This window comes from Balaenoptera physalus, assembly GCF_965194825.1.
Source record: "Balaenoptera physalus genome assembly, chromosome: 2".
In the NCBI taxonomy this organism is placed as follows: domain Eukaryota; kingdom Metazoa; phylum Chordata; class Mammalia; order Artiodactyla; family Balaenopteridae; genus Balaenoptera; species Balaenoptera physalus.
The window spans coordinates 30,051,323-30,078,178 of record NC_138883.1 but is presented as its reverse complement, the minus strand read 5'-3'; the positions used below and the strand labels follow the sequence as shown (position 1 = coordinate 30,078,178).

The 26,856-nt window shown below is 45.7% G+C and overlaps 1 protein-coding gene across 1 annotated transcript in view; it reads left to right on the top strand.

The window, feature by feature from the left end:
• The window catches only part of RGS6 (regulator of G protein signaling 6), a 588,332-nt gene that overhangs the window by 488,687 nt on the left and 72,789 nt on the right, over positions 1 to 26,856 (top strand). The window contains exons 4-8 of the mRNA XM_082451965.1: positions 11,827 to 11,877; positions 14,869 to 14,975; positions 16,257 to 16,308; positions 21,520 to 21,584; positions 25,182 to 25,258. Of these exons, the coding sequence (XP_082308091.1) occupies positions 11,827 to 11,877; positions 14,869 to 14,975; positions 16,257 to 16,308; positions 21,520 to 21,584; positions 25,182 to 25,258 (352 nt within the window). The remainder of the gene's footprint in view (positions 1 to 11,826; positions 11,878 to 14,868; positions 14,976 to 16,256; positions 16,309 to 21,519; positions 21,585 to 25,181; positions 25,259 to 26,856) is intronic.

Here is a 26,856-nt window from a genome sequence, read left to right as displayed (position 1 = left end):
GACAGACCCGGGACCCATTTGCTCCTCTCCATCTCGCTGCCACCACAGAGCCCAGCCAGCATTAGATTTCTTACCCACTGAAAACAGCTGCTGGCTGGTCCCCTGCTTCTCTTGTCCCTCTGCAATCCCTTTTCCACCCAGCAGCCAAAGAGATCATTTAAAAACACACAAAACCCTCCCCTACCCCAGCCTTCCAGAGGCTTCCAGAGGGTGCAACCCCTCTCTCTCCCATCTCCCCTCCAGGCGCCCGTGCCTTCCTTCTGCAGGTTCCCACCTCACTGCTGTTCCTCCAGATGCACCGCTGCATCCTTCCTGCTGCTCAGGCCTCCGTGTAAATGTCACCTCGCTCACCTCCCTGTCTTCACAGCCCCCAGTCCCCTCTCCCCGTCACCCCATTTTGTCTTCACTATTGCACTGTTTCTTCTTACCTAAATGCCAGAGACAGAAAAGGAGTTAGGGATTTCAGGAGGAAAGAGTGGGGCAGGGAAGGCGGGCAGTGTGGCTTGGCTGCCACCTGCTCCCCCGTGGGCTGTGCCCCCGTTTCCTACTGATGACTTGTTATCCGGGGCCCGCCCCAGCCCTCAGCAAGGTCAGGACACACAGGCCTCTGACCGGCTCCTGTCACTCCTGCCACTGCTTCTGTTTTGTGCTCCTCAACGCCCACCCCTTCAGACAGCCAAGTCCCAAGGACTCAAGGCCATTGCTGGGAGTGGGGTCAAGGGGGAGGTGTCCTTGGAGGCAAGATGGCAGCAGGTCCCAGAGAAGCCCAAGGCTGCGCCCTCCCCTGAGGGATGGCAGGGAGGGGAAACAGTGGTGGTGTCCTGCACATGAGCCCCTCTGGGTTTGGGGCGCCTCGCTGAAGGCAGCTGAGCAGGGATCCGGGACGGTAGCCAGCAGCAGAGGTGCAGGGGATGCAGGCTGACCAAGCAGTGCATCACCTCCCAAGGCCAACTGCAGGAAGGGACCACAGCACTGCTGGCAGTGGCCATGAGGCCCGGGTTGGGGGAGGGATGGGGGGAAAGGCCAGCATCCTGATGCCAGGAAAGCATGAGCTCATTCCCCGGCAGCTCTGACATCATCTCCCTGTAGCTTTTAAGCCTGATTCTTTTTCTGATTCACGCTTGACTGTCAGCCCCTGGTGACAGGCTCAGTGCTTTGCACCTAAGTGACACCAGAGCATGCTGTGACTTCTGCCCTTCTAGGACTCTTTTCCCTTTCACAGCGACTTGCTGTTCCAGTCTGCATATAAATGTTAGCTGTCACATGATGCCATTGGTGTGGTTGCTTTGGATGGCTTTGTTCTTGGCCCTACATCCAATGCTTTCCTCCTCAGTCTTCTGTTTCTCACTGATCCTAAGCACCTCCTTCTCTGTGAACCTTCTCCCGACACTGGGTGGGCTGGAATGACATACTCTTTCTGTGGCCCAAAGCACCCCACAAACACTCCAGTCTAGCCCTGGCAGCCTGCTAGCGCCCTTTTTTTGTTTAAGGCCAGAGTCGTCTTAATCATCACTACAGATAAATGAATGAAAGTGGTCCAATCAGTAGTCGTGGCAATAATAATAATGATGATGATAAAGCCAGCACATGCTGCTCATTTGCTCTGCACTGAAGGACACAGGGCTGAACTTTTTACAGGAATTATCCCATGCCCACCCTCTCAGACTGTGTTCTTATCATATCTTAGAGAAACTGAAGCTTAGCAAGAGTAAGGCACATCCCCAAGGTCACAGAGCTGGCGGGAGGGGAAACCTGGATTCAGACACAGGCTGCTTGCCTCGTGGCCACTCCTGTGGGAGATGCCAGGCTAAGGGCTTGGCTGTAGCTGGGATGGAGAAGGAGAGATGTTGGGGTACCTTGGTGTTCTTCTGACGTTTTGCCTCAGGAACTGGAAATTGAACTGGGAGTAGATCACCTACTGATAGAGAAGGTCCCAGACCAATGTTTAAAAGGATGGGTTCCTTCATCTCAATGAAACAGAGAAGCTTGAGAGATCGAAGCTAGAGCCAGCTCTGAACTGTCTAGTCTAGGCCTGCAGCACAGGCCCAGGGAAGAGCCGGGAGAAAGGCTTGATTCCTACTTGAGGCTCTCTGCTCAGGAGATCAGTCCCAGTCCAGATTCCACTCTGGGTCGATAGAGGTGTGCATCACCTATAAGTAGAAAGGAACCAAAATAACCATTGAGCAGTGTGCCCAGTCGGTACCCAGGACTACGCTAAGTGCCCACCTCCATTTCCTTATTTAAATACTCATAACACAGTCTGAGGTAGATTCTGTGATCGACCCATTTTGCAAGTGGGTAAACTGGGGCTCAGGGTGGTTGAGTAACTCGTCCAAGGTGATGAACTAGCAAGTTGCAGAGCCAGGCGGGATTTGACCCCAGGTCTGTTTACAAAAGCCGAGTGTGTCCCACGAAGCCAGAGCTCCAGGGTACTGGAGCTGGCATTAGTGCAACGCCAATCAAGTCTTTGCCCAAGCACCTGTGTGTCCCAGACTCCGCTTGAAACCTGGCCTGCTCACACTGCCTGCTATGCACACCTTGCCCGTCCCAAGGTGGTGGCAGGTGTCCAGCACACTCTGCAGACTTAAGCCTTAAAGCACGCTGTGCAAGCGTGTCAGCATCATTCCCTGACAGTGCGGTTAGACGGCTCAGATTCCAGGTAAAGTGACTGCAGCCTGCAGACCTGGGCGTCACAAAGGCTACCTCTCCTACTCCCCCTCAAGAAAGCCTTAACCCCTCAGATTAATTTAAATACAAATGTTCACAAACCACATTTCAGGTTCAAATGTGCACAGATGAGATGACCATTGGACAACACTGGAAGGCAATAAAGCCCCTGACACCTTCCAGCCCTGGGTCCCTTCCAGCCCTCCTGGAAAGGCTCAGGACACCTGGCACTAGCTCACTTCTCCCCAGAAGCTGCAAATCTGCTTATTTGTTTTTCGTTTCTGCCTTTGGATTGAGCGGGAGGCGGTCATGGGAGCAACCACCCTCCGGGAGCAGAGGCTACACCCACAGTGGCCGAGACTCGCCATCTCCATCCGCGTAGCCATATCCGGCCTCCCCTTTAATAAGCCGATCGTTGAGCTAAATCCCGGGTGTGCTCCTCCTGGCCCTGGACGCTTTTGATTGACAAAACTAATCTCTCCTCCACCCTCACGTCTGCCGCTGCCTGCATCCTCTTGCAAATCATGTACTCGGCTGCTGACAATTAGATAGAAGACTTGGGATTCGGACGCGGGAGGGTTATGAGGTTATGAATCAATCGTGGGAGCCCGAGTGAGATAACAAACCGGGGGAGCCCGTCCCGGACACCTCGCCACAACACTCAGAGCCTCCCAGTTGATTTATGAGTTTGGTAATAACCTCGCCCAGTCTCCTGCCCCCTATTATTTTTTATAATGCGCGGGGAAGCGGGAAAGTGCCGTCTGAGCGGCGGAGGGGAGGGGGGCTGGCGGGAGAAAGTCCACCGGTGGGGGGGTCCCGTCGGCCGGGCTGGCTGTCTTTCCTGCCGTGTGCGCTGTGAGTCGCTGAGGGGCGCAGTTGCCACGTGCCCGCGGAGGCCGGCAAGCCGATGTGCCTGGCCTGGAAGACGACCCCAGGGAGGTGGCCCCGGCCGGCCCTGCTTTAGGACTGGATAAGGCAGTGATGCTTGAGTATCACCGGGTTCAAAATGATAGTCTTGTGTGTCTGGATTTAAGTGTTCCAAACTGTTCGAGTCAGACTGACACAAAAGCCTCCAGTTTAGAAGGGAGAACCACAGGCTGGATCAAAGCCAGTCTCATCGCGGGCAGTTTGAACTCTGCAGCCTGGGAGCCAGTGAGACCAACAGCAGGGACAGACGAGAGGAGAAAGGGGCACCAGGTCTTTCTGCCTCGAGAAGAGAGTTGAAGACTTCACCTTTCCTTCTACTCGTCGTCCTCTTTAGGTGCCAGCCAGGGTTGAACGAGGAGGAGGCAGTTCAGATTGCTGCCAAATGGGTTTTGTTTTGTTTTGTTTTTTGAAGTATAGTTGATTTACAATACTGTGTTAATTTCAGGTATACAGCAAAGTGATTCAGATATATATATATATATTCTTTTAAAATTCTTTTCCATTATAGTTTATTACAAGATATTGAATGTAATTCCCTGTGCTATGCAGTGAATCCTTGTTGTTTATGTATTTGCCTTATATTTTTTAAAGCATTCATTTGTTGAGGCTTCTTTTTACAAGGAGGGGTGTGGTTTTTGAAAGAAAGTGTCAATGGGTGGAAAACCCTGAACCTTTCCTCTAAAGCAGTAGCTGCAAAATGCCCAACCAAGGTTGGTGCTGGTCTGTGATGAAGTTTCCATGGGCCATAAAAAGTTGAGAAAAAAATTTTAAATGTAATGAATATGTGCATATGAATGGATCTGTATTATATGATGCCCATTTGAATATAACTATTGATCAATGAGCATTTATGAAACCCCAGCTTCATGCCAGGTCTTTGCTTGTTGCCAGAGATAAAACAGTATAACAGAGTCCTGCTCTCTCGGAACTATAGTTATGGGTTGAATTGTGTCATCTCCAAAATTTATATGTTGTGGTCCTAACCTCTGATACCTCAGAATGTGACCTTATTTGGATACAAGGTTGTCGCATGTGTAATTAGTTAAGATAAACTAGTTTAGGGTGGGTTATAATCCACTATGCCCTTATAAAAAGGAGAAATTAGACACAGAGGCATACATACAGGGATAACGCCATGTGAAGATGAAGGCAGAAATTGGGGTAATGCTTCTACAAGACCAGGCACACCAAAGACTGCCAGAAAAGCATCAGAAGTGAGGGGAGAGGCTGGAACAACTTCTCCCTCACAGCCTTCAGATGAACCAACTCTGTCCACACCTGGATCTTGGTCTTCCTGTCTCCAGAACTGTGAGACAATAAATTTCTGTGGTTTAAGCTGCTCAGTTTGTGGTACTTTGTTAGGCAGTCCCAGGAAACTAATACAGAGAGGGAAGCAGACACTGACCAAATCATCACGCTGTAGATGTCTAGTTCCAAACCAAGATAAGTGCTCCAAGAGAAAGCGCTCACTTCCTGGAAAATGTCCTCCAGAGGAGCAAAGCCACAAAAGCTGCCAGGCGGGAGTCCCACCCCCTCCACGAGGCCCTGTCAGCCTCCTAAAAGTTTGCCTGCTGCAACTCCCTCCTTTGTTTCTCCTTCTGTCCAACAAGCTGTCCATCAGCAGATCCCTTCCTAAAAGCATCAGAAGACATTTGAGATTCTCTAAGGCCTAAAATGAAAAAGCAGGCAAATAACAAGAAGTTCAAGTTGCTGCTGCTTCTCTGAGCCATGCCGATGACTTGGTGAGACACTTGGCTCGAAAATGAATGTAAAACACAGACTCTCTCCATAGCTCATGTGTGTTTTGCTTATTACGTTCCAGGAGCTGTGCTGGCATTGCACATACAGCATCTCCTTTAACCCCAGAGCCTAAGCAGCAGGTCCTTTTATTATTGTCCTCATTTTCATATGAGGAAATGCGGGCACAGAGCAGGTAGGTTACCTAATAATAAACAGGCCATTTCAGCAAAACCATGGGCCAGGCTTTTGTAGAGAGTCTTGTATACATGACCTTGTTTTATCCTGGAAGTAGGTGGGATTTCCCCCAGTTGACCCATGAAAATGGAGATTGGGGTGGGTGGTAATTAAGGGACCTGCCCAGGATGTCACAATTTGGAAATGACATACCATGAGTTGAACTCCTATCTGCCTGCCTTTATAAACAATGTGCTTTATTGCTTCATATGCTTGGGAAGCAAGTGTATATCTGTTAAATTTGTCACCATTTTCCGTGGAAAAACTCAAGCCCATTGCCAAAAAATACCTCTCAAAAAATGCCACTAGACTTTTTATCACGCTAGTTCTTCCACCTGTATTTCCTTCTGTCTACTGCCAGCTATTCGTTGTGTCCGCCCCCCAAAAACCCAGTTGAACATTTGCTCACAAGCTTTCTCTGTAGTGCATTTTTTATTGTTTTTTAACAAAGTCATAAAAGAATGGTCTAAATTTGTAAAAACTTCCCTACTTAGGGTGTCCTTCAATTCATCTGCAAAATGGAGATAATAATCTACTTACACCATATAATTATTATAGTAGAATCATTCCAAGCCTGGAATATAGAAAGTGCTCAATAAATTATTAGCTCAATAGCTAACAGTAATAATTATTATTATCACTAAATTAGTGTCTGTACTTCAGGAAAGAAGTAGAGTACAGAAGATAACTTTTCCAATTATTCTTCTATGTACTACCTGGAAAGTTATTCAGAGATAAGGGGGGCAGAATGGTGTAGTGGAAATAATATTTCACATGAGATTGCCTGGATTCCAACCTTGGCTCTATTAGGTACTAGCATGTGACCTGGGGCCTCTCTGGGCCTCTTTAAAACAGGTATAAGAGTTATTATATTTTACATAGTTGTTGTCAAGATGATGTGTGACAACAGGGTTAAGTGTCCAGCTCTGGCCTAGTGCACAGTGGGCACTGGGGAATGCCATCCTTCTTGGCGGGCTTTGGCCTGCACATGGCACCTGCATGCGTGGTGAGGTGGCACAAAGCTGCCCTCTCTACTCACAGGTGCAGCAGAGACCTTGGCAGATACGTGAAAATCCAATGGAGGACGGAGTCATAACCTTGCCTAAGGAGTACCGTGAGCTCACTCACGGCAGGAACCGTCTTATCCTTGGTTGAGCTCCAGAAAAATAGGTTACTCAAGTGGAAGTGTCTTTTTCTCCAGTGGGGAGGACTGATGAGTAAGTTATCAATTGCTTCAGTTACCAGAACCATGAAATATAAGCTACCAAGCTGCAGGTAACTTGAAATTTGCAGGTGACTGGAAGCTGTCTTTTGTCAAGTTTGCATAATCTAATTTGGGCTCAGATTGATACAAAACTTTGGGGGAAATGAAGGAAGTGTTTCATAGTAGGATCTGCTTGGGTTTTGACTTATTTCAAAAGAAGATCCAGGTATCCCTCATTCTTTAGAGGAGCTTAAAACGCCAGAAGCCAAGCCCAGAATAGAACACTTTTATAGTAAGGGTCTCCCCCAAGCCAGAAAGAGAACTTTCTAAAATCTCGCAAGATCTTACCAGCTTACTCAAATCCAGTTTATATTGATCTAGAGTTAATACAACTTGGGAAGAGATCACTGAGTCTCACTCTACCCAAGTAAACAAGTAAGCAAACCCCAGGGAGGGGTGCTGGGGGTCACCCTTTGTCCAGGACTGTGGTGAACAGCCCTATTAGAGTCTACAGAAGGCCACTCCAAGGCTCAGAGCCAGCCAGATGGCCAGACAGTGACCAATTTGAGGCCCATGACCAAGTCACCTGCTCTGTGCTCCTCAGGAGGGAAGACAGCTTTGCGAGTCCTGCCTTCATTCCTCTGCCCTTTCCCCAGAGAGCAGCGAGAGCACAGGGCCTGGGGGCAGCAGGAGGCTGTGCTCCATACCCTCTCTACTTGGGTCCGTAGCCCTGACTCTCCACGTTCTCACCACTTTAGGCTCAGAGGCCAATTCTTCCCTCTCTGCTCCTTAACAAAAAAGGATTTTTCTCAGTGTAAAAGTAATATATGAATGTTCTATGAACTCCAAATTATAAGGAAATGTAAAGAACAGAAATTTCCCATAATTTGACCCTCACCTCTCCCCAAGATAACCTAAATTTAACAGTTTAAATATACTTCCAGGGCTTCCCTGGTGGCGCAGTGGTTAAGAATCCGCCTGCCAATGCAGGGGACACGGGTTCGAGCCCTGGTCCGGGAAGATCCCACATGCATAAGCCCGTGCACCACAATTACTGAGCCTACACTCTAGGACCCATGAGCCACAACTACTGAAGCCCGTGCACCTAGAGCCCGTGCTCCGCAACAAGAGAAGCCACCGCAATGAGAAGCCCGCACACCGCAACAAAGAGTAGCCCCCGCTCACCGCAACTAGAGAAAGCCCACACACAGCAACAAAGACCCAATGCAGCCATGAATAAATAAATTAAATAAATAAATAAATATACTTCCAGAACTTTTCTCCTGCACATCTGTATATATCTATACATATGTAAGTAATAGAATACAAATATAAATATATATTTTCTATTGTAAAAATGTCATTTTACGATATACACTGTTCTCAATATGCTTTTTCATTTAATACGGTAGGTGTTCAATAAATATTTGTTGTATGGATGAGCCATAATTTATGTATTGAATCCCCAAGTTGTGTCCAAATGCCCTGCCGATAAACATAATTATACACATATGTAAGACGTAATTGAAATACGGGCTTACAACGCATATAGAAACATAAAGCATACCTGCATATAATAAATATATATTGAAATATACCAACAATCCACGCAGGTTGTGAAGAAGTGTTTCAGGTGCCCTCTGGTGTATTTCATGGATAGCCCTAGTATAAATGTTGATAAATTAGCCTCAAAAAGAAAACTTTCAGCCAAATGTTTTGGGATCTTTGGGAATAAAGAGCAGCTATTGTGCACTTGTTCTTAATGTTTTTATATTGGCTTTAAGTCCTTGGCAGGCAGGGCAGCTTGGGAAAGATAAGAACCAGAATCCAATAGTAGTAACAAAAGGCAACAATCAATTTTAGATAGAACAGAAAAAAAAGTCTGCTGCAAATTCTTATTAGAATAAGAAGGAAAGAATGATTGGGAGAAGGAGGAAAGAAGGAAGAAAGGAAAGAGAAAAGAGAAGAATAAAAATGTTTTCTCCTGATGGTTATTTGGACTCTTCTTGCCTGGTTATACGGTGTAATAATTGTAGGTCTTATAAAGGACATAATATTATGACAGATTTCCCTTCCTTGCTTGTTCCTGAGGCTGAACCTGCAACGGTTTACTGCCTGCTCACAAGGCTGAGGCTGGCCCTTCCTGGATTAGTCCCACAAAGCCTAAAATACCCCACGCCCAAGAGAATGAGACTGTCCACAGCCCCAGACATCGTTGTGCGTGCTCAGGTCCCCCAGGCAGTGCCCACGCGTGTCAGGGATGGCAGTGGCGTGTGTGCTGCTACAGACTGAAGACAGTGGCCTGGGCAGCCAAGGGCAGCAGCCCAGCCCCACTAGGGCCTGAGGACGGTCACACGAGTCCCCAGATGAGACAGTGACGGTCATGGTGCCTACACCAGCGACAGGAAACCCAGGTCTGTGGTTCCCGCAGTGCTAGGGAAGGAGGGCCAGGGGCTTTTGTGACTTTCACTTCTTTACCAAAAAAATGCTTACATGTGATCCTTCAGCTCTGTGAATGCAAACCGGAGCCTGGGGGACTGGGAAGAACAATGAGGCCGGACATGAGTGCAGAAAGCCAAAGGGGGTAGAAACCCAGACAATGGTACCGAAGGCTGGGGTGGGGTGGAGGGGGGAGCGGATATGATAGCAAGGAAGGAGTTTCAATGTGAACGAATACTAATTAGTGACATGGATATTAATGATGACAGTAATTAACAGGGGAAAGGAAGGGCTGTCATTGTCCCAGGGTGAGTAATCAATCTTGGCAGGTGATAAATAATGGTTCAGCAAGCTCAGCAGAAAGATAATCCTCTTGCCCGGGGGAGAGCTGTTGCTGATGCTGGAAACCTCTCCGTTTCTAGGCAACCCACAAAAAAAAGGACTGTTTTTCTTTTGAGGGAAAAACAGGTTAGAGTCTCTCCCCCCAGCCCCCAACTTGGGATTACAGTTTGTATTTGATTTCTCCTTTGTTCTTCATTTCCTAGGACAAATGTTGAACTTGTATAATTTGGAGGAAGTGGACACACACACACACACACACACACACACACACGAGACATACTCTCCCTTTCTCTCTAAGAATGTGAATGAAAAGGAGTGTTTTTGATCCAAAGTTTAGTTCATAGATGCCATCTGGGAGCAAGAGTGGGGAAATGCTTAGAAGTCTTGCTTTTGAGGTGGAAATACAGGGAACTTGCAGGGCCATGTCAGTGGAGGCTAGTCCTGGGATGGGGGGACAGCACAGAAAGGGCAGGACAGTCTACTGTGCAGGGTTCCTTCACCTTCCAGAGAGCCAGAGAGAAACAAAATTTCTAGGCACTCAGGCCTGTACTGGTCTCACTTCTGAACCCCAGTCAAATTTCTGAGCAATTTTAATTCTGGAAAAAGGGCAATATTCGTTCAACCCCTCTGCTGGGGTTTCCAGTGTTTTAGCTGGGAGTCCATCCCACAAGAGCTTCTGGCAGGCCCTCTCCCTCACACCATGCCTCAGACCCATGACAAGACTCGGATATCTAGAAATGCTGCCCTTTTCAGGCTGTTTTCCATCAAACATTTCATCCTGAGGTGACAAAGCCACCTTCGAAGATCTGAACTGGTTTAAAGTGAGATTTTGGGGTGACAAAGGTAGATTGCACAGAAGTTCAGAACCTCCCAGAAAATTGGACTCCTCTACCCACACATGAACTGCACTGGCCTAAGAGCACTGGTTCCAGGTGCCGCATTTAAAGGGAGGCAAACAAAGGCAAATATATTCTGAGAATTGGGACCAAAATGAGGAGGGACCCCAGATCATGTCACGAGGAGAAACAGCTGAGGAATCCAGGCGTGTTTCACCTGGAGGGGAGGAAACTCAAGGAGAACATTGATAATACATTGGACGGACTGTCCAAATAGTTGAAGGATTGTCTCACAGAGTGAGAGGTCTGAGTTCGTTTTTCTGTCATCAGAGGGCAAAACTAAGACCAAAGAGAGGAATTCAGAGAAGGGCAAATTTCTGTTGAGAGAAATCGAAGATGATTTAACTGGGACAGGTTGGCCATCAGGAAATTTGTGAGTTTCCAGGCACTAGGGTTTTTCTAAATGGAAATTACAGCACCTCTTGTCCAAGGTGTTGTGGATGGGGCTTGTGTATTGGCTAGGGTTGGAGTAGATAAGCTTTAAAGTCCCTTCTGATTCTTAAGATTTTATGTTAATTAAGGCATTACTAGATGCCAAAACAGATAACCCTCAAATATCCGGGGCTCAACACGACCAAGTTTGTTTTTCAATCAGGTCACCCCAAATGGGCCTCAATTTTCATGTCTGTTCAGGATCCCAGGCTCCTTCCACACATGGCTCTGCCTTCCCCTAGGCCCCTGGAGTTCTCTCCATTCAGCCAGCAGATGGGGATGAATGGTGTGGAGGGTCACACAGGAGTTTTATGGTCTGAGTCTGGAAATCGCTTATGGCATTTCCACCCACATTCCATTGTCAGAACTCAGTGCACACCCAACCGCAGGAGAGTCTAGAAATGTAATCTAGCTGTGGCCCAGGGGATAGAGGACAGAGGTTTTGGTGAACACAGAGAAGTTTCTCCCACAGACACAGGGGCTGATTCATTCCGGATGAGCCCAGGCCAGAAGAAATTAGAGATTTTTTTCAGGAACCTGTGAGGTCATCTGTGTTGGGCAGGCCTTGTCAGTTGAGGATAGTGAGCTAAAAGGAGTCTCCTCCCTCAGGAACTGGTCTGGGGCCAGGCGTGATAAGACTTCCTCTAGCCTGTCATCAAAATATGTATTCTCAGGAAGCCCCTTCCAGAAGCGCCCTAGAGAAATGTGGATACAAGACCATCCTGAGTCATCAGAAGTGGATTTTGGGGGGAAAAGAATGGAACTGTGACTACAGAAGCATACTAATGGATGGAAAGGGTTGGTTAGGATGGCAAAGTGTCCATATTACCTAGCTCTCCAGGTGTGTGCTAATTGGAATTAGGAGTCTCTTGGGTAACCGTGTTTCTTCTGGCACAGAGCTAAACATCCATGAGGTCTTCAGTTGACATTGCTTTATCCTTGCAGGTACTGACATTGTGCAGTGGCTTATGAAGAACCTCTCCATTGAGGACCCAGGTACCTGACCCTTGACCCTGACTTTACCCCCATGATATTAGTGAACAACCCATCAAACCAGATTCTCCTATCCTCCTGAGAACTGGGCTTATACGCGTGAATTCCAAGATGTAGAATCACTCTATTTACAAATAGCATTAATTTATTTTCTCTGCTGAATTCCTATCTTTAAATTTAAATCACCCTTGGAGGAAATGAGCAACTATTTAGAATGCCAAAGAGCCCAATACAATAACATGGGAAATGAGATGGACTCTGGTTAGCCCAGCAATTAAAGATAAGTTGTAGCACTGTCACGGAACAGCCTTCTAGAGCCAGCTCTTAAAATTAGATTGCCTGATCCACAATTAAGAGGTGTAATTATTTGCTAAGACTCCTTCTGTTCTCTGCTTCTGCAAGAAGTGAAGGAATGATTTTTTTTTCAACTTTAATTGTGCAATGCAATTACCTCACCAGGAAAACAACAGCAAACCCTGGCCAGTAAAACAGTTTCCAAATCTGTCCTCCCACCAGCAAATAAGCAGTAAAATTTATTTGCATAGCAAAATTAGAAAATGCAGGGTTCCAGAATAAAATGAAAATTCTAGATAAGAAAACTTTTCTGAATTTATTATATACTTCGCATCTTAACTAAGTTTTCTTGCTGCCTGAAGGTCATATTTACAAACATCCACTAATGTATTCTGATGTTCTTGCGGATTAGACCTGTTTGCCTCAAACTGAATGCCCTTCAATTGCTATGCTTTTTAAAGGTTTTTTTCAAGTGCCCATTCTAGGTGTCTGACCTTCAGCTGTGATTCCTTGCCGGGGTCAGTATGTCAGCTCGGGCATTCCTATATTTTAATCTGATGCTCCTAATAGACTATTGACTATGAAACAATACAACTTACATAGAGTTCAATTAAACATAGGCGCCAGAAATCTGAGTGCCAGAAAAGCAGGTCATGAACGGAACACTAGCCTTTTTCCCCATCATGATTAATGGCCACTCTCATGAGTAGTGAAAATTCTTAATTCTAGTCAAGTTCTTAATCCTCAGGGGGAAATTATAAATGCTAATCCTTTTAAGGAAAAAACCCAAATCAACTACCCTACGTGTTTGCCTTACACAGCCTGGACTTCTGATTGTCCACTTGTGAAAACTGGACTGAATAAGTCTCTACCAGTTCATTTACATGTATGTAGAGTGACCCTTCTTCGTGGTGGTCTCCTCTTCCAAGAGCACTGTTTTCTTTGCCCTTCTAAAACAGTCATCCTATTTCTGACAAGTATTTTATCCTTATCATCAGTGGTGGTAGTAGCAGCAGTAATGGTATATTCAGAGAACCCTGAACCCCCTAGTGGTAGGACAGACTTCAGGAATCCTCTGGTCCCGGTTCGAGAAGCTTCTGTGAAAGATCCCAAATGATAAGAGTCTTATCTATGACGGTCTATTATACTTTGATGCCCTTGGGAGGACATGAAGGTGTTGGGACCTGTCTGGGCTTCTGAGAAGTAGGTGAGCAGCAGAAGTTAAGAACAATTCACCAGCAGAAATGAGGCAAACAAAAGCGCTGGGAAGGCAGGTATCCAACATCTGCCCTCCCTCTCTTCTTCCTTCCCATCTGCCACGTCTCCAAGCAAAAGCCTTTTGAAGAATGAAGTGAGACTTCTAGCTCCTAGATTGGTGACATGAAAGTCTCCTTCTTACTGGATTTTACTCTTCCTTCCCTGGAGAAGGAGAAGTTGCAGGTGATGAAACTTCCCTTTTCTGCTGGACCCATGGTTCTTGAAGCATATAGACTTCAAAAGCCAGCCGGTCACCACTAAGCAAGTAAAATACATCTCCATTCATTCTGATTTTCCCAGTTACAAGTGTATGCTCCTTCCAAAGGAGAATAGCAGGTTCTAAATATGCAAGACGGCTGGATTATATACAACCTCTTGAAAGTTGTAGCATTGTCATGGAACAGCCTTCTAGAGCCAGCTCTTAACATTACATTGCCTGATCCACACCTGAGGTTTAATTATTTGCTAAGACTCTTGAAGAGTTTGCAAATAAAACCAATACAAGTCACTTTAAAAAATTCAGAGCTTATGAAATTAGTAATTCCTAGAGACTCCCTGAGTGTGTCAAATAATTTCTACAACCAAAAATTAGTTTTTATCAGTTAGAGTACTTTTATATTTGTGAAAGATTATCATGTATGATAGAACCATTTAGATTTCTTTTTTCTTAGCTCTGCTCAAAGTAAGTATAAATTTGTAACCATTTATGTGAATCTATTTATGGCTGGTGCTAAAGTAACAAAACAACAGGTAGATTGTGGCAAAAATATAAGGATTTCTATTAGGTTGGCCTCCCTAGGCTACTGCCCACTGCACTGCCTGCCCTTCCTCCAGTTCTCTAAGATACTGAGCTTTCCCTCTATGTCCATAAAAGAATGGTAACGCCCTCCTCATCACTGGTGGGACTGTCATGTCCGGAAATGCAATGTGAGTCCGAAGACTCTATGGGCTGCATGCTCATTGCTGGCGGTGATTTAAAAAAAAAAAAAAAAGGATGAAACTAAAAATATGAATCAGGGCTGCCAGCACTTACTGAGCACTTACCCTGCACCAGACACTGCTAAACACTTTATGTGAAGCATCTCACTTAATTAAATACAGGCTTATCCACACCAAAGCCCATGGTCTTAACTGGGAAGCTGGACTTTCTTCTGGAAGCTTTAGGGACGTTAACAATGTCAGACTCTCAGAGCTAGGATCCAGGGGATCCAGACACATGTGGCCCTCTCCAACCACTGACATCTCCCCCCCTGCCCAGTGCAGCCCTATCAGAAGGTATCAGCCAATCAATCAGCCAATCATGCAGTGATCTGGGGGTGATGATAGTTGACTTCCGGTTGCCTTTCTGCTCCCCCCACCCTGCCCCACTTACATTTCAGCTAAGTAGCCCTGCATTCTGACAGCTTCCTAATTACTTCTCTCTCTTCTGCCCTGTCCCTGCAGTTGAAGCAATACACTTGGGAAGCCTCGTAGCTGCCCAGGGCTACGTCTTTCCGATCTCGGACCATGTTCTCACCATGAAGGATGATGGCACCTTTTATCGTTTCCAGGTAGGAATGCAGCTTGTCCTCCTGAAGAATCTTTTCTTCTCATCATCATCTGATCTCAGATTAGAACTACCTAAAAAACTGACAGTATTTAAGGGAGCAACCCTTACCTCCCACCAGCACTGGGACAACCAAGCGAACTTTTGTCTGGGCCATTTGTTGCCCTACCAGCATAGTAGTAAAAATCCCTCATGGAGAACCTACTATTCACTGTGTGCTTTACACATTATCTCCTCATTTATTCTGAAGAACAAACTTTGGGGGGATTAATGTCTCCCATTTTACAGTTGGTAAAACTGAGGTACTTGGAGAATTAACAGGGCATTGAGTAAATCCAGGGGACAGCCTTGATTTGAACCTAGGTCAGCCTGATAGCAAAGTCCTTGATGTTTCTACTATATCATGCTGCCTTCCTGGTGTGAAGTTTCTATTCACTGCCTATTAACACTTCCCAACCATTCCCACTCCTCAGATCCTGTCCCACAATGAATTGGAGCAGAGGATAAGGGGTTGTGTCAAGATCTAACCAAAGGGTTTAGGAGTGGAGTTCTTCAGACAGGGTCGAAGGATGTCTAAGTCTGCTCAGCTGACATAACAAAATACCACAGACTGGGTGGCTTAAACAGCAGAAATGTATTTCTCATGGTTCTGGCAGCCGGAAGTCTAAGATTTTCAAGTAGGGTTCAGTTTGTGAGGAGAGCTTTCATCCTGGCTTTCAGATGGTTGATTCTCACTGTGTCCTCACAGGGTGGAGAGAGAGAGAGAGGTCGTTAGCTCTCTGGTGTTTCCTCTTATAGGGACACTAATCCTATCTGATCAGGGCCCCACCCTTGTGATCTCATTTAACCTTAATTACTTCCTTACTTCACATACAGTCACACTGGGGGTTAAGGCTTCATCATAGAAATTTAGGAGGACACCATTCAGTCCTTAGCAAAGGGACAAAGGAACTTGGGGCTTGTGTCCCAGCAAACAGTGCTGGTCTGACATCTGTATTAGACTTCTATTACCTTGGGATAAGAAGTTTTTGCCCTGTAAACTGTTTCTCATTTTTGCATTTATTTGGCTTACCTCAGGTTTCATTTCTCAACACCTAGATTAGAATGTTGACTGGCCTCCGCTGCATTAAGAACAGGAGAGAGTTAGGGTGTGGCGTCAGCACGTGGACAGAGCCTGTCATAGGGAGGGGTCCTCACTGGGTGCAGGGGAGGGCTGCCCCTGGGCCCCAGGCAGGGGAGGGCAAGTGCTAACGTTCTGAGTCCTGACACCTGTGCTCTTTTGCAGGCCCCGTACTTCTGGCCTTCAAACTGCTGGGAGCCTGAAAACACTGACTACGGTAAGCACTGAAGCCACGGCCCACACTTAGTGTTACTCCTGGGAATGCAGAAGGCAAATCCTTGCTGTCTGGGCAACCATGGTGCATGAGGAGGAGGGTCTTTGCCCTGCTTAATCCTTTCTCATATTGTTGACATGTACTAAGGTTCCTGTTCCATGTAATGATGAAAGACAGTGCACGCTGAAAGGTGCAGCCATTGGAAGGGAATAGGGGAAGGGAAGAAAAGTTCTATCAAGTGTGGCCAATGCTCATTCTGTGGGGCCATGGAGAACTGGGCTGGTGGCTATTGACCACTCCTTCCTGGGACAGGGTTTCAGGGAGGGCTGGATCAAGGTGCCACCTCCCCCTGTCCATTTCCTTTCTCACAGACTTGTTAAGACTTTTTAATAATTCATTGGTGTTTTTGATAGTTGGTCGTTAGAGGGAAAGTGTAACAGACCGTGGAAGGGGTATACAAAAGTTACCCTACCTAAGATAAAAAGAGTGGGTGAAGCTGGGAGCTGGGTAAGCACGGAATTACCTTTGTCCAGGCAGGGATCTATTAGACTCTTGCCATATCCTCTCCGTGAAGACTGTTTAACACGTCTACGTGTCAGTCTTCTAAAGTTACATTATCCCTATACTTCAGACAAAGCTGAGGTCCAGAGAGGCCCCATCCTCATACCTCTCACACTGTATGCTACTTGTCCAGATGCCTGGTCAATTGTAAGCTCCATGAGGGCAGGCTGGTCCACCTCATTCATTCTCTTATCATCCAGTACACAGTGCATGCCTGAGGCATAGTTGGCACTCAGTAAATATTTGCTGAGGGTTCTGGTTCTTTATTAAAGGTGATTAACAGACACTCAGTAGAGGCAGCAGAATTTGAACTCAGGTGCTCGTTTCATTCTGTCCCTCTGCACAGTGCCCTCATCACCGACTCAGCTGCTGGGGCATCTCACAGCAGCTCTCCTTGGGACTGGTGCGCGTGATGAGACCTGCACCTTCTCCGTGGGTTCTTTGCAGGATGCTTTTCGCAGGAAGGCAGAGCCAGCTGCAGCTGGGTGGTATTCTGGGAAGCCTGTCCCTGAGACCTTGTGATAAGCTATACCCTCTGGATTATACTTCTGAGGGATGGGAAACCAGCAATTGGGAACAGTCCTGAGGACAGAATTCTGGCAAGTCATTGCCCTACAAGGCTACAGTTGTTCTGTTTTCAAGTCTGGATCACAGCCCTGATGCAGAGGACAGGTCCCTGTGACTGTCTCATCAGCTGTGTGCAGGCACCACTGCGGGTCCCTCTGGAACTGTGCTGTGCCTTAAATGATGTGATAAGTGGGTCCAGCCAGGTTTCTGGCTCAGAATGGGAGCAGCACTTGGCTGCTCATAAAATAAGTGCTTCTGGGGCTGAAATACTGCTGACAAAAGCCCAACTTGGAATTTGAATAATTGTAGCTCAGTTCCATGCAGCAGCCGTGTGCCCTTGTGAATGTGAAAACCAGTATTTTTCCAGGCAATGGAGAGCGTGGGAGGATAGTGGGAGCAGAAAACTGAGGCCAAGTAAAATTCAAATATTTACTTGAATATAAACCCACAACCATCAGCCGTCTTACCCTGCATACAGCAGGGCACTATTTCCCTTTCTGCACAGATTTTTGTAATTTTAGTTGTGCAGCAGGAACAGGGATGAAAATAACAATTAATGTCAGGCTCTCCCTAAAGCAAAATTATTTTGAATTCCTGTACCTCCATTTTGGCAAATCGGATGGAGAACTTAGAGTGCAGGATGCAAATTACTCATCGCCATTTCCAGTTTAGCCAGAAAATCAGTATTTACCAAGAGAGATGTCAACACAATGGGCCCATTGTTGACTGGCTCCACTAGCTGTGTGATCATGGCAAGTTACTTAACCTCTCTGTGCCTTGGAAATCTCATATTAAAACCAGAATAATAATGGTACTTGTCTCTCAGTGTTGTTTTGTTAACTAGAAATGGGTATAAGTTTCGGTGTGTGGCATGTAGTAAGGAGTCAATAAAAACCATGGTGGTGGTTGGTATTATTACCTCCAGGGTGATGTTCGATCTTACTTGTTCTGTGGTAGCCCTCTTGCCAGAAAGGATGTGACACCAAAGCTAAGAATTCAGAATAGGTATGGCTTGGATTGATGAAGAACCAGGAAACTTTCATTCATTCAGCAGACATGTACTGGTCACCCACTCTGTGTCAATTGCTCTGTCACAGATTTGAGTGAGTTATAGGCTTACCCTCCAAGCATCCCGGGCTGGGAGAGGCAGCATGATGGGGGCAAGAAGAGGATGGAGAGGAGTCTGATCTGAGTACTCAAAGATTTTATGTTGATGAAGAATGATTACGAAGGTTGAATAATTTGGAATGGGCAAGTTTATAAAAAGGTCTTCGTAGTCAAGGAGAGACGCTTAGAGTAGATTCAGCAGCTTTAGAGAGCCATTGTGGGTCCCCAACAATGGGGAATAACCTGCAAAATTCCCTCATCTATGAAATGAGGCTAATAACAGAACTCACCTCATAGGTTATTATGAGGATAAATAAGTGGACATTTGGAAAGTCCCTAGAACACTGCCTGACGTTCAATAAGCTCCATACATGTAGTAGCTGCTCTGCTATTGTGGTGATTTCCCCAGACCTAAAATACCGCTTGGCACATAAGAGGCACTCAGATTTTTAAATGGGTGAATGAATGAATCAATGAATGAGTAAATGGGGCAGTGAATGTCATAGTGGAGACGTTCCTCTGAACTAGACCTCAATTCTAGTTCCACCTCTACCACTAACTAGTCCATGGCTAAATCACTTCACTTCTCTGAGCCTTTAATTTTTCCATCTGTTAATGAGGTGTCTGTACTTGATGGTCGCCAAGGTTACTTCCAATGCTAAAATTCCATTGTTCTAAGAAGTAGTTAGAGGGTATGAGGGCAACAGAGAAATAAGTGATTTATATGTTCCCTAGTTTAGGAGATTGAGGTTAATTATGATGTCACTAGTAAAGACAGAAAGCTTGGAAAGGGAGTGAGTTTTTTAAGGACATTGAAATAGGATAGGTTCAATACTTTTTAAATGTTTAATTGCACATGTAGCACATGAATCTGTTGACTTTATAGAATTTTTAATTGTGTTCCATTTTTGTCATGGTAGGATGCTGGTGAGTTTGAGATGGCAATGAGATGCCAGCGTGAGGGCAAGAAGACAAAGATTTTTCAATGAGAAATTACACATCCAAGAAAAACCAACATCTGAGCTTAAAGCAAGTCCCCTGGATGCCCTGTTCGAGGACTTGGCTTTGTTGCCAGTGGTCACTTGATTAGTTAGGTGTCAGAGGGAGCACTGTTGAGGCACCAAGGAAGTGCAGACAGACAAGCCCCAGGGAAGGTCTGTGCCAAGAGGAAGGTCCCCTCAATAGCTACTTGCTGCCTTCCCAGTTATGGTGAACCAACTGCCCAACGTGTGACATTAGCTGCACAGGAAGGGGGCCGCCAGCATTCGATCATGTAGCTCGTGGTCATCAGTAGAGGTACTGGCTTTGCCTTCCGCACATGGTACTTTACTTCTCAACTTAGCTGGCCCATTTTGACCCAGATGGGTTGGAAATTTCTTGGGATGATTCTGCTTAAATAAAAACCAAATCTGGGTTACACTTTCCTGAGTTTCACATTTGGCCAATACAAAATACTGTCTGAGGTAACATTGTCAAAGCAGCTGCCACCCGCGCTGACCTACACCTCTCCTGGGTCATTGAGACCAGGTCTGCTGGGGCTGGTGACATGCCAGGCTTCCTGCTGCAGGTTGCCCCAATTCCACAGGCTGCCTAGTTGGTGACAAAGGAGGCACCTTGTAATAGAGAAGATACCCCTTTATCTGACACAGTGCAGAGCTGTAGATGTTTGGTTCATTGGAAAAGTTGGTGAGTTGGTATGAAAAAGTGATACATACGTACCTTAATGACCTCAAATTAATGTAAAATATACAAAGAAACATTCATTCAACAGCCTTTTGAGGTAGAATGAAAGATTCTCTTTGATTATCGTTCCCCATAATTTGAGTTTCTTTCTTAAATAAACCACACTTAAACCATCCAGTTTTGACATCTTTAAAGTGCATCAAGAATTTTGAAAATACATTTAAAGCCACTGTATGTTGGCCCCGCTCAGATTTCTACTATTTTTTCACGTTTTTTTCAGTTCTCTCACCTATACCAAATTCATCAGCAATTGTCTTAGCTGACTCTCCTTTATCAGGTTATTCAAAAACCATTCAACTGGATCGTCATAGAAACAACAACGCTCTCTCTTTTCACATTAATTTCACCAGTGCGTGTAATACTAAGTGAATGTACATTATTAAAATAACAAGTATGCCTAACATAAGCAGGTTCGAGAACAAACACAATTGACTCTCACCCACAGACTCGACTGTGTGCGCAGAAGTGTGGGCATACAGAGTAGGCTGCTGCCAGAAGGCTCCAGCATATCGTAGGCTGCATCAGGAAATTTTTCAGACCACATGGAGGAGGTCCATTAACCCAGCAAGGAGTTGACTAGAGTTCCTGGTATAATTAAGCTGTCAAACAGCAGGTCAGCCCTGGTCCTCTCGGACCTTCCCTCTTGGTCGTTCTATTGTTCATTCATACCATTCATCTGTTATATCTCCCCTGGGTCGTTCTACTTGGCACTAGAGAAGGAAGGAGATACCGAAGAAGCAGAGGTAGGAGAGGAAGTGATGAAGGCCATGTTTGAGGAAGAATATCCTGGCAGCTGAGGGCTAAGAGCCCTTCCTGAGCCTGGGAAGAGACACCTAAATTGTCCTCCCTTTCCACTGTCCACTCATTCCACCTGGCAGGCCAGGCCCTGGTGCTGGGTGCAGGGGTTCGTGCTGAGCAGGACACAGCCTCTGCCCTGTTTGGGGTGAAACAGAGTGAGGAGGATGAAGGAGGTTGTCAGGATTGGAAGATGGGGGCCCTCGTCTGATCCTGACCTGCAGACAGATTCCCAGAGGTCAGGTGTCATGGCTTCCACATAGAAACGTATTCTTGACTGCACAGGGTTGGGCACATAGAGGGGAATGGCTGGCTGGCTGGCTGGATGGATGGATGGATGGATGGATGGAGGGATGAGTGGATGAACAACTGGGTGGGTGAATTTACGATTCCACCACACTGCTGGTTTTGTATATGTCGTAATTTCTCTTCTTCCTTCAGCCATCTACCTCTGTAAGAGGACAATGCAGAATAAAGCAAGGCTGGAACTGGCAGATTATGAGGCAGTAAGTACGATTCTTTTCCAGGAAAGGTGTGGGAGGAGAGTGTAAAATACCTGCAGTTCTTTCTCAGCTTGTATTTTTCCCTTTTTCCCTCCCCAACCCCTTCAGACAGTGGAAAGACAGTCTCTTCTATTATCCCTCTTTTGTTCTCAGCTCCTCTTACCATCACAATAAATTGCTTCTTTAAATAAAGGAATCTCAGAACTCAGCAATAAAAAAAACAACTCAATTAAAAGTTGGCAAAGGACTAGAACAGGCACTTCACCAAAGAGGACGTAAGGTTGACAAAGATGTTCAGCATCATTAGCCATTAGAGAAATGCAGATTAAATCCATGGTGAGATACTGTTACACACCTATTAAAATGGCTAAAATTAAAAGTACTGATAACGCCAAGTGCTGGTGAGGATGTGGTGAACAACTGGAGCTCTCCTATATTGCTGGTGGGAATGCAAAATGGTGCAGCCACTCGGGAAAATGGTTTGGCAGTTTCTCATAAAGTTCAACATACACATACTATACAACCAAGTAATCCCACTTTTGCATACCTACATACATACCCTAGAGAAATCAGAACTTACGTTCACACAAAAACCTGTACGCTAATGTCCATAGCAGCTTTCTGTGTGATAACCCAAAGCTGAAAACAACTCAAATGCACTTTAACAGGTGAATGATTAAATGAACTATGCTACAGCCATGTAATAGAATACTGCTCTTCAGTGAAAAGGAATAAACTATTAATCTAACCACTTGGATGAGTATCAAAGGCATTATGTTGAGTGAAAGAAGCCAATCTCAAAAGATTTCAAACTGTGTGATTCCATTTATGTGACACTTTTGTAAATACAAAACTATCATGAGGAAAAACAGATCAGTGGCTTTCAGGATGCATCTATAAAGAGATAGCACGAGGGAGTTTTGGGGGGGTGATGGAACCATTCTGTATTCCGATTGTGGTGGTGGTTACATGAATATATACATGTGTTAAAATTTATAGTACTATACACGAAAAGAAAAAAAACAAATTTATTGTATGATAATTTTTTAGTTTAATATATGATAGTTTTTTAAATTGCATCTTCATACCCGATTCACCTGTGCTTGGCAGTAAATGCAAAATCTAAGGACCAAATCCAATCCAGAAGATAAGATGTATGTCAGATGGCAATATACTCTCCCAGCTTTCCTCCACCTCCACCTTCTTTACAAGGTGTGATTTCTTGCAGAAATTGGAGACCCAGCCACACTCATATCCATTCCCATTTAACAGAGCCATGGCACAGAGAACTTGAAGATTCACAGATAATGTTTTAAATATTTAAAATTTGGGGTTGCAAACTCTTTCTCCAAAACCACACTTTGTATGGGTCACAGGAAACCTAGGATACTGGCCAACTTTTCTCATACCCTCCAGAGGAGGTGTTGCTGAGCCATGGAATGACTGAAGAGCTGGCAGCTAGGAGGAGGGGCAACGTTAGGGTCAGTGAAGAATCCTCCCCTGGATAATCCAGCGTGAACACACCTCAGATCCACCCACCTCCCCAATGTCCCTCCCACTTTTGCTGTCTCAGTCTTCCAAACCAAGCGTGAGGCCCCAGTCTACCAAACCTTGTCACCCTTGGTTACCTACACCCAAGCCCACCAACGCACTGAGCCACCATTCCCCTCTCTGCAGCCCAAGGGGAATGTGCATGCCATCAGAGAGCAGGACCGGTGCATGGCCCTCCACCCTCTTTGATCCCACTGGCATCACAGGACCTGTGAATGGGGGGAGAGAGCAGTGCAGGTTGCAGTGCAAGAGTTTACTGGGAGCGTTGGGACCTGGCTAAAGTTTGCTTATCCAAGGGAGCTGTGAAACATAAATCTGTTGGAACGTTACGATTTTCCCCAGCATCCCTAGCATGGCGGTTCTGTGGCTCTGAGCTTCTTAGGCACCCGGTCCCTGCCCTATCTGCCCTCGTGCACCAGCAATCACACCTCTTCTGGAAGACTGCTGTCTGACTCTTTGTGCACCCAGTGCAAAGGCTTTAACTTTGGCATGACTACATCACTTCCTGAATATGACCTACAGAAACAACCCAGACGGCAGAAGCATGTGGCCCCTCCATCCCATGTCTCCCTTCCCCGTAGTTCCCTTGTTTAAAAAAGCTCCTAAACGGAAACAAGACAGCACAACTCCTGACATATTTTATTCTGTTTTCTTTTCTCTTACCCTACAATATTCTGCTTTGGTATTTGTAAAGAATATGGTGTTAAGATGTTCTTTCAGGTTGAAGTTCTGTCTAAAAGTGGTTAGAAACTAAAAAGACATTTTGTTTTCAAAATTCAGTAATTTAAAAAAAAAAAAAATTCAGTAATTTTATTAATTTTTTCTGATTACATCGTCCCTTTGTAAAAACAACAATTCAAACAGCAAAGAAAGGAGAGAAAATAGCCTGCAATCCTTCTCTCCTAAGCTTTTTTCTGTACATACATTTTTTTTTCTAACAAGAAAACTTGAATCACACCACAAACATTATAGTGTAAGCTGCTTCTTTTTCCAGTCATATACTGTAAGGATGTTGAGAATCTTTCCATATCAGTAATAATCATCTACATTCTCATTTTTAATGGCTGCCTAGTATTCCATGGTATGACTGTGTCATTATTTATGTAACTGCTCCCCAGTTGACTGACATTCAGGCTTTACCAGCTTTGCTTCCTGTGAACAGTGGGAAAATCAAAGGGACAGTTTTTTTGAGGTACTCCTACAGCAAGCCTTGGTAATAACTGAGTTCATGTGTGTTTGTCTTCAACCGAAGCTCCTTTTATGTTAATAATCCACTAATGAAGGTAATCAGTTAGTGTTGGCATGAGCTCTATGAAAATACACAGCATAATGTGGGCTCTCGCCTTGCATTCCATCAGGATTAGGCGGGTCATTAGGGGACCTGTCAAACGCCCCTCCCCACCGTCCTGTTGTGCTGCTAGGCTACTCTACAGGCTTCAAGAAAAGACTTCTTCCCTCTTCCTCTAAAGGTGACCCTGGATGCCTTTTCTTTCTTTTTGTTTTGGGGTTTTCCTTTCATGACCATCACAAACCTAGACACTCCCTTCTTTCCCACTTTTGAGTCTGGACTTTCAAAGTTGTTAATGCCAGGTCCTCTGCGTTCTCCTTTCCTGCCACCTTCCTAGCCCTCTGCTTGCTGGAAGACAAGTCTTGAGACATCCATTCTTGGTTTTGCAATCAGTTGCAAAAACACCCCTCATCCCTTCCCTAAATCCTGCATGAACAACTACAACCAATTCTTCCTATCTTCAGTGGCCTTTATAAGTGTGTGTGAGTCATGCTCTTGTAAAACACACAAGAAAAGAGGAATCAGGGGAACCACAGAGACGTCAGACTTAATGGGTGTGTAAATGAATATTAATAGTTCTGCTCTGTACAGCAGGGTCTGGTGCAAAGTAAGATTGGGTTTACGTCCAGTGGATTTAAAGTGGGGCCCTACTGTTTTGTTGGGAATAACCAAAATAGATGGCTGCCTTGTAATAAGCATAGCTGTCGATGTGCAAACTTACGATGATTAATGCCTTCTTGTTGATTTTCATTTCTCATTAGGAAAACTTAGCAAGACTCCAGAGGGCCTTTGCAAGGAAGTGGGAATTCATCTTTATGCAAGCAGAAGCACAAGTAAAGTAGGTGAACTTAATAGAGACCCTTGCAAAGAGAAAAAACTCTCTGGAATTCAGAGGTGGTGTGAGAGTGGGGTTTCCTTCCATGGCCAGCCAGCTGTGGTTAGTCGCTGTCTCTCTCGTGACAGCAACTGAGTAGAAATCAAGTTCAGGATGGATAAGTTGCACCTCTGTCACCCATGGCACTCTAAAACAATTTCCAAAGTGTGTGTTTCAGCAGGCAATGGGGTTCCTCCCAAACGTAGAACTCTGGTTCTAAGAAGATGTACCTAATTCCCAAGGAGATTTCCAAATCTTCTTCTCTGCTCATAGGCTAAAAACCATCAGACCCACTTTACTTGTTGGTCTGGAAATTTCGTCTTCATAGGAAAACATACTGGAGTTTTAGGCAGGCCAACAAGTGGCCCCTCCACCGTATCTCCCGAGGGGAGGGGTTCAGAACTAATCAAAAATAAGGCACAGAAGTCAGACATTTGGAGTCTGAGATGTCAGATTGTTACTGATAAACTAGTTATAGGACATGATTTTGAATCTGTGACCACAGATCTTTACCCTGGAATTAAACATCCTGGGCAGAGCTGGGCATCTGCAGGGCCGTCCGCACCTCAGGGCAGAGTCCAGGGCCCAGAAGGACCGACCTCAGCTTTCTGAATTTCTTTTTTTTTTTAATTTATTTATTTTATTTATTTATTTTTGGCTGTGTTGGGTCTTCGCTGCTGCACGCGGGCTTTCTCTAGTTGCGGCGAGCGGGGGCTGCTCTTCATTGCGGTGTGCAGGCTTCTCATTGCGGTGGCTTCTCTTGTTGCGGAGCACCGGCTGTAGAGCGCAGGCTCAGTAGTTGTGGCGCATGGGCTTCCTTGCTTTGCGGCATGTGAGATCTTCCTGGTCCAGGGCTTGAACCCTTGTTCCCTGCATTGGCAGGTGGATTCTTAACCACTGCGCTACCAGGGAAGCCCCAGCTTTCTAAACTTCTTCTTTCAAATCTGCCAATAAGTTAAGTCTACAAGAGATGAAAGGAGGAGAAAGTTGGAGTGTTTTTCCCATATTCTTCCTTCCCAGAGAGTGTAGTGGAAATTCCTTCCTGTCTAAGGAAACAGGAGAAGTGGGTAGTAAATGTCCCCCACCCCACAGACATGGTCATCAACCAGATCCTTTTGATTCTGGGAAATGGACTTGCTCAGGTGCGGTTCTCTCTTGTCCTTTCTAGCAATGGGCTCTGATTTAGCTTCAAGTGATAATGGAAGAAATGGGACAGAGGAGGGGGTGGGAAAGGGATGCTGAGCTGGGAGGAGGTGAGTACCTTTTCTCTGGGCACCACTTGCACCTGAGCCGCCCCCGTGGGTCTTCAGAGGACCCCCTGTGCGCTCTCTGGTCAGTGTGGGTGACATTGATCACAGGTCCGGTCACAGATGGCAATGACTTGAGGTCATTGGGTCCAGTGGTCCTCATGGTGTCATCGCTCTCCCCCTCCCTCTGCAGTCTCTACCCCCCACCCATGAACCCACAGGCCTGCCCACCACCCGGGTTCTCCCAGAAACCCCCGAGGGAGGTGGACACCAGACACTGGATGCTGAGCTGCATCAGGAAGAGCCTTGGCCCCT